This window comes from Calidris pugnax, unplaced genomic scaffold, assembly GCF_001431845.1.
Source record: "Calidris pugnax isolate Ruff unplaced genomic scaffold, ASM143184v1 scaffold42, whole genome shotgun sequence".
Taxonomy (NCBI): Eukaryota; Metazoa; Chordata; class Aves; order Charadriiformes; family Scolopacidae; genus Calidris; species Calidris pugnax.
The window spans coordinates 3,314,341-3,321,244 of record NW_015090920.1 but is presented as its reverse complement, the minus strand read 5'-3'; the positions used below and the strand labels follow the sequence as shown (position 1 = coordinate 3,321,244).

Below are 6,904 nucleotides of genomic sequence, written 5' to 3'. Positions count from 1 at the left end.
GTTTTGGAAACGTTTGTTCTTAAAAATGTCCATTGGGGGGGGGGGGAAAGAGGAGGGAATCTATACAGGCAGACAGACACGTATGATTCACCCTCTATTAAAAATTAAGCATATAGAAATCTTTCAAAAACAAAGACATGCTCTGCATGATATCAGCAGAAGAAAAACACTGAAAAGGGAATAAGGAAACTTGATTTTGCTTAAGAGGCTACGGCTCCCCAAACTTTGCAGTGTTATAAAGAAAGTTACCACCAGCTAACTTAAAAAGAACCTTAATTGTGGACTTCTAATAAAAGTAACTAAAGGAGAAAAAGAGAAGATAGTGGGTACCTGCCACCATCAGTAAGTTAGCAAAGCACTTTAAATGCCTTAACTGTGTTTATCAGACACTATCAGCAAGTATAACTGACTCAAGGCAATATTCTAATAGGAAAAAAAATAAATATAAAATTACAGTAATGTTCTAAAGATTCATTCTCAGAGTGAAAGTCTTCTCCATTCCTGGTCACCCACTCCTTTTCACCATGTAAGCTGCAAGTCAGAAGCAGCTTAGAAAGGGTACCGTATCAAGGTTCAGAAAATAACACTGCCAGAATGAGCTACATTTAATTTATATTGGCTTTAGAGAACCATCCAGCTTTTTTTTTTCCCCCTTCACCGTAGTCTTTGCTTATGGCAATTTATATTGCAGGGTAAGTATACCTGAAAAAAAAAGATGAAGACCTAGAAAATCAGGAAGTTTGAAAATACTGCAGACTTTGAAGGGTTAATCTCATGCTGCAGAAGTTTTGCAAGATGTGTTGACACATCAGTGGGGAAAAAAAAGCCAAACAAACAAACGTGGCTTGGGAAGTCCCAAGGATGTGGTTTGGATGCAGAGGTGCAATGCTGCTCCTCTGACGACAATGAAGGAAGGAGAGACTCCGCAATCCCTGCACCGTGCTGACATGGGAGAGGTGACACCTGCCTTGGGACCTTGGGTCTGACATGGTTTTTAAACTAGGCGTGCTTTATTATGACACTTTGGAGCCTGAATAAACTTGATTTCCTCTGTTCTAGCTGGAGCATGGCACAGAAATGAAGAGAACAGTTAAGATCCAGCGCAAGGTCCATTAACAGGAGCGAGCTCTTACATACATGGACATCCTACGTTGAGTCTTTATGACTTGTCAGGGGACAAATATCTGAGGAGGCACCGAGGCATCTAAATCCCTACTGCCAAAATGACCTCCACATGAATTTACCCTGGAGCTCATAAGGGCTTTGCGCGGGTCCCCAGCTGCACCTGTGAGCATAAAGCCATCACCAAGCAGATTAAGAGCAACGTTTAGTTGAAGGATGGGGCTGAGTGAAGAGATTTGAGATGGCGAGACACGTCCTGATCTGAACTAGGGATCAGGATGACTCAGGTGTCACGGCCCTGCAGACCTTCCATCCCCTGAAGAGCATCCCACACGCGCAGTAAGAGCTCCGAGCACCAACATTTTCGGGATTTCAACCCTGCAAAGTTAACAGCTACCCTCACCTGCACACCTTACTGAGGTACCAGCTCAGAACAGACAGAAAAGCTTATCAAGCTTCTGTCATCACCAAGCCCGACAACACAGATTATTCACCTACTGATCTAGAGGCAAATAGATGAGAAGAACTACCATGGACCAATGTCAGATGAGATGACTCCTTCAAAAGCCTTATGAAAAACCATCATTCAGCACACAACTACAGATGACAAACACCCTTCTACCAGCATTCCCCATCTCATTGTACCTGTCCATGCAACAGATGACAACCTCAACTCAGCCCCAAGCAGCATTTACTCATACAAGAGTAATCTCATGGCTGGCAGGAGCTACCTGCCCAAGTAGCACTTGGCTCCACAGGCAATAAAATATTGTGTCTTTCTGTTCAGGCATCCCATTCGTCTTCTAGTGAACTTTTCCCCCTATATAAATAATGCAATTTATGAAATTTTCATCAGGTAAAATACCTAGAAAACAGTAACTTCATCTTCCTTGATCCAAGAAAGCATGTTTAAGCCAAGCCTGGGTGATAACCAGCTGCATGCAAAGGTCAGCATGAAGGTGGGATGCAGCCCTTTCAAGCGTTCTTTAGAGACCGTGTTTGAAATGGCCAAAGGAAAAGTGATGTATGGCCTGCAAAATGGTAAGGAGACTGTAGAGGTATTGGACAGGTCTGAGAATAAAATGGAAATATTTAAAGCATTTTTTTTTTCCTGCTGGGTAGACAGGCTGCTTTCCCTCCTCAAAAGCACCACTATTTTAGGTATTACATTTTTCACTGCAACACTGCCTTTTTTTTTTTTCTTTTTTCAGAAACATGTAGCATCAGACAAATACGGAAAACGTTACGCATCCTCTTCACCCCACTCCCAAGAATAAGGCAGACGTTTCATTCACCAAGGGCAGCTGCGTATCTTGTGATGAGATTAAAAAAAAATATAAAAATTCTTGAGAAAGCCAGTCACAGATTTTGCATTTACCTATTTCTCTGAGCTTAGTCTCACCAAAGGCTTGTGCTAGTTTCACACGTGGAGAGGCTATGTAACCATCCTAACTCAGTCATGCTGTCAGATGAGCTTATTAACTCATAATATTGACTATGAAACTGGAGAGTTTATGAAAGTAAGCGTCCTTTATGAGACAGAGGAACACCTGTTTGCTGAAGAAGCACATGCTTCCACAAATCAGTCCAGAAACACAAATTCAAGCGACACTCCCATGTTTCTCTTCCACCCAAAAGTAAGGAGATCAGGTTTATCCATTTATCCCTTTCAAACGCATCACATTTAAGCAGCCCTCCTCCTTCTGGAGGCATTTTTCTATATATACAAACCAAATGTTCCTACAGTTAAAATACAGAAATAATAACGTCGCCACAGGCTTGTAAGGTTTAGTTTTTAAACTTAACCAGTTGAAGTCCAGTGAAAACTTATCAGCAAGCATCTTTACAGAAACGGATTTCCGACACTATCGTTTTCTTATTCTCCTCTCAACATTTCATCTGAGGTACAACACATTCAAGCACCAGCAAAGAAGGAATAACCATTACAGGACACACGAGAGCAATTTTACCGAGCTCTCATTATGGGAAAAACAACATTTATAGTAGCAAGAGCTCATAAACATACTAAAGCTACGCTTTCAAATCTAATAACAATAGAATATAATATGCTCTTTTTAAATATTAAAGCCAGCACTTTGTTTTTATTAAAGGCAGAGTAAAATACGGCAAGAAACCGGCAAATCTAACGACGAGAAGTGAAACGCAAACGAAGAATTAAGCACCAGCCCGAGAAATAACCACCCCAGCCCCCATTTTTAATTCAGGCTCTGTTGGTTCAACGCGGCGAAAGAAGAAAAAATAAGAAAAAAAATAATAATAAAAACAAAGAAAAGAAGCGATTTGCCTGCTTACCTGGACACGTTTTCTGGAATGTACTCTAGAACTGGATACCCATCGCTTCTTCTGGATGCCAACTCCGAGTGGGACTTCCAGGTCTCCACTAGCGTGCTGACGGGAGGGAAGGAGCTCAAGTGCTGGAAGGCCTGGTCTCGAGCAACCGGCCGCGACAAAGAAATGGTGCCCTGGGCACCGATCCTGTAGTGGAACGACTGTCCCCCCGAGTTGACCCCCACGATGGCAGAGGATGGTATACTGTTCTCTTGGTAGTAGCTGCCATCATCAGGCTCCTGCTTGATTCCCGCAGGGAGGCCTGGGTTGGGAAAACCGCTCCCTTCGCAACTTCCATCAAAGGAAGAAACGGGTGGTCCTAAAATCCCGGAAAGAGAGTAATAGTCTTTGTCATCCATGAAAGAAAAATAGGAGCCGTCTGTAAACGGGAAGGGGTTTACCGTTTGATTCCCTTTAAAAGAGGCACCGGAACAAGGATGCTTGGCCGACTCTTGCTTCACCGGTACCGAGAAGGGGGAATCGGAGTTCATTTTGCCGCTGTCGCCGATGCAGGCGCTGCCGAAGGAGCCATCTGGCTCGGGTTTTATGAACTGAACAAGGTTCATCTGACCGTTGTTGGAGATGGCATTCTCCATCTCCTCCACCTTCGGAAAGGGGAGCTCCGGAGCACCCTTGTCCTTTGTTTCTGGACTGGGAACAGTGTCTTGGCTTCTGCTAGGTCCCACCGGCGTGCCCGAAGCCGGGAATCCTAGGGAGTTGTTTGCTGGGCTACAGATGGACGATCCCACGGTGCTAACGGCTGGACTGGAGCGGGTGGACCTGTTGTTGGCGTTGGAAGGGCTGGCGATGGAGCTCCTGGAGTTCAGGTTGGCAGGGCTGGAGACAGAAGACCGCATCGTGATGTTGTTGGGACTGGAGACGGGAGATTTCACGCTGCAATGGCTGGGAGGACTGGAGATCGGCGACTTCATGCTACTGATAGGGCTGGAAAGGGGAGACCCCACGTTGCTAACGTGCGCGGGGCTGTGCAACATGGACCCTCGGTTTTCAACGTTGGGCGAGCGCGACAAAGGGGTTCCCTGGCTGATGGGGCTGTGCACGGCAAAGTTCCCAAAGTTTGCAGTAGTTGAGGACACAGAGTTCACTCCAGCAGGACTACACACCGAGGAAGCCATGTTCTGGGGGCTGCAACCCGAGGGGCTCTTCTCTTGACCCACAATGGGGCTTTTGACAATGGCGTGCATGGCACCACCGTTGACAGCGCTCCCAGCGTCCGACATCAAAGACCTCAAGGGCCTGCTGGCGCTGTGGAGAGGAGAAGAGCAATGGCCGTTCTCCTTGTAGAGCTTCACCAGCTGCTCCACATTCTGGTAGATCTTTCCCGGGCTCCCTTGGTTCTGCTGCTCGTAGGGGTAATCGGCGTCTCGGATGGAGTCCATGTACAAACCCATGGATTCGGCCACCGTGGCCGACAGCTCCTTCGACTCCGTTTCGGTTTTGATGTCGGAGGGCAGAAGACCAGGCTGGCCACCGTCTTGCTGCAGGCAGGAGAGCAGCTCGGGCTTCTCTTTGCTGTTCCCCTGGCCACCACTGCCAGGGAAGGCACCGGCGGCGCAGCTGACGTTGACGATCTCCATATAGTTAGTGTCCTCGGGCTGCTCCCCGGCGCCTATAGAAGAATACTCCACAGACTGGGAAACTTGACCCCACCGCCTCTCCATATCTAAGCCTTCGGGGTAGCTGTGGTATCCTTTTGTCTCCATCACTAGCAAAGACATGTGCCAAAAAAAAAAGAAAAAAAAGAGTAAAATTAATAAATGACAGGACAGCGCGACTTCCTACGGAAATTTCCTAATTTCCTAAGGAAACAAGGCGTATCCGCTCACTCTCTCCATCCTCCTCTGTCTGCCTGCCAGCCCCGCTCCCCTGCCCCATCCATCATCGCTCAACCATTTGTCCAACTTCAATCAAACCCAAGGGAGAAGGTCTCAGCAGATATGACAGCCCCACGGCCAGGTTGCGAGAGACAACTTTGAAAAGACCCAAATTATTGCTCCCTGCCCCCCTGGAAAAGGAACGGCTTTGCCAAGGTCAGCACAACAACTGCCCACCCTACCCCTGGCCACAACCTCTCACCCAGGGATCCTCAGGGATAAAAAAAGGGAGGAAAACAGCAAGAAGGGGAAGGGAAGGAACCAGAGAGGTCCTGCCGGGAGGACAGGACACAAACCCTGTGGAAATGGCTCTTCACAGCTCTGCTCCTCCAAAAACCTTCCCCTGCCGAGCTACAGGGGATTGCAAAGCAAGGGGGGGGCTGGTGTGACACAGGATAGTTTCAATATCAGTATTATGCAAATACATTTTTCCTTTCAGGAGGCATTAATTTTCCAACACATTTAGCATTTAACCCCTTCGCTTAACACTATATAAAAAAAAAACATGCTATGTTAAGCCAAATTATTAAAAACAAACCAAAAGAACCCTTAAAATGAATTGCTCCAATACTTCTTTGCCCTTAACTTCCAACTACGGTACCATGCCCGCACTCCCCTCCAGCACAAATTTTATTAGAACATCATCGTGTACATCAAATCACATTCTTACAACCTAAAATGTTCAAGTAGAAGCACTGACTTTCACGTCAAGTCACTTCCCAGATAATCACCTACCCCCTGATTTCAGTGCCTAATTCCTAGAGAAATCAATTGCAGCTGCGAGCAGCCAGCATTTCTGAAACCCGGGAAAACTTAGTTAAGGCTTAAAATTAGGATTTTAATAAATAAGTGAATTTTAACCCTCGGAACCACCAGGAGATCTCAGTTAGAGGCCTAATGTTACACCAGTGCAGGAGCTTTGGAGCGACTTCTCGAATCCTAAAATTGAGTAAATCTCAAACTTCATACATAATCAATAGGCAAGCATGCTTTAAAACTTCAGCAAAAAAATAAAAAAATAAAAAAAAATCTGGGTCACACAAAGGAAAAAGAATAAATAAAGGAAAATGCCCCGGTCCTGCACTGTCTGGTAAATACATCAGAGAGGATCAAAAAGCAGCAGAGAGATTATTTGTGGCCTGACACAAGTTCAGTTTAAAATGACAGAGACAAATTAGTAGGAATGCAGCAGCAGCAAAGAGATTTTTTTTTTTTGGGTGGGGGGAATGCTGGTTTCTGTCTCCTCCGAGCGCCTCGGTGGATACCGGAACCCAATAATCACCTCGTGGGTTGCTGATAGCATCAAGGTTTGGGTTTTATATATATAAAAATATATATATATAAAGCAGAAGTTACTACAGCCTGACTAGCACATTGATCCACGGCACCCACACTTCACCTACTGCACGGACGTGACTTTTTTAACTAACTTTTTTTTAAACTAACAGTGAATTTGACCGTGGGCTACGACATCCACAGAGCAGAACAGGAGCTGAGGCTGAACTGAGACCCTCTATATCCGATATTTTGCAGAAAAA

General features: G+C 45.6%; 1 protein-coding gene across 1 annotated transcript in view; it reads right to left on the bottom strand.

Moving 5' to 3' along the window:
* Positions 1–5,459, bottom strand: part of NR3C2 (nuclear receptor subfamily 3 group C member 2) — a 248,423-nt gene extending 242,964 nt beyond the window's left edge. Inside the window, exon 1 of the mRNA XM_014950015.1 lies at positions 3,436–5,459. Within this exon, the coding sequence (XP_014805501.1) occupies positions 3,436–5,210 (1,775 nt within the window). The 5' untranslated portion in view covers positions 5,211–5,459. The remainder of the gene's footprint in view (positions 1–3,435) is intronic.
* Between the last annotated feature and the right edge of the window lie 1,445 nt (positions 5,460–6,904).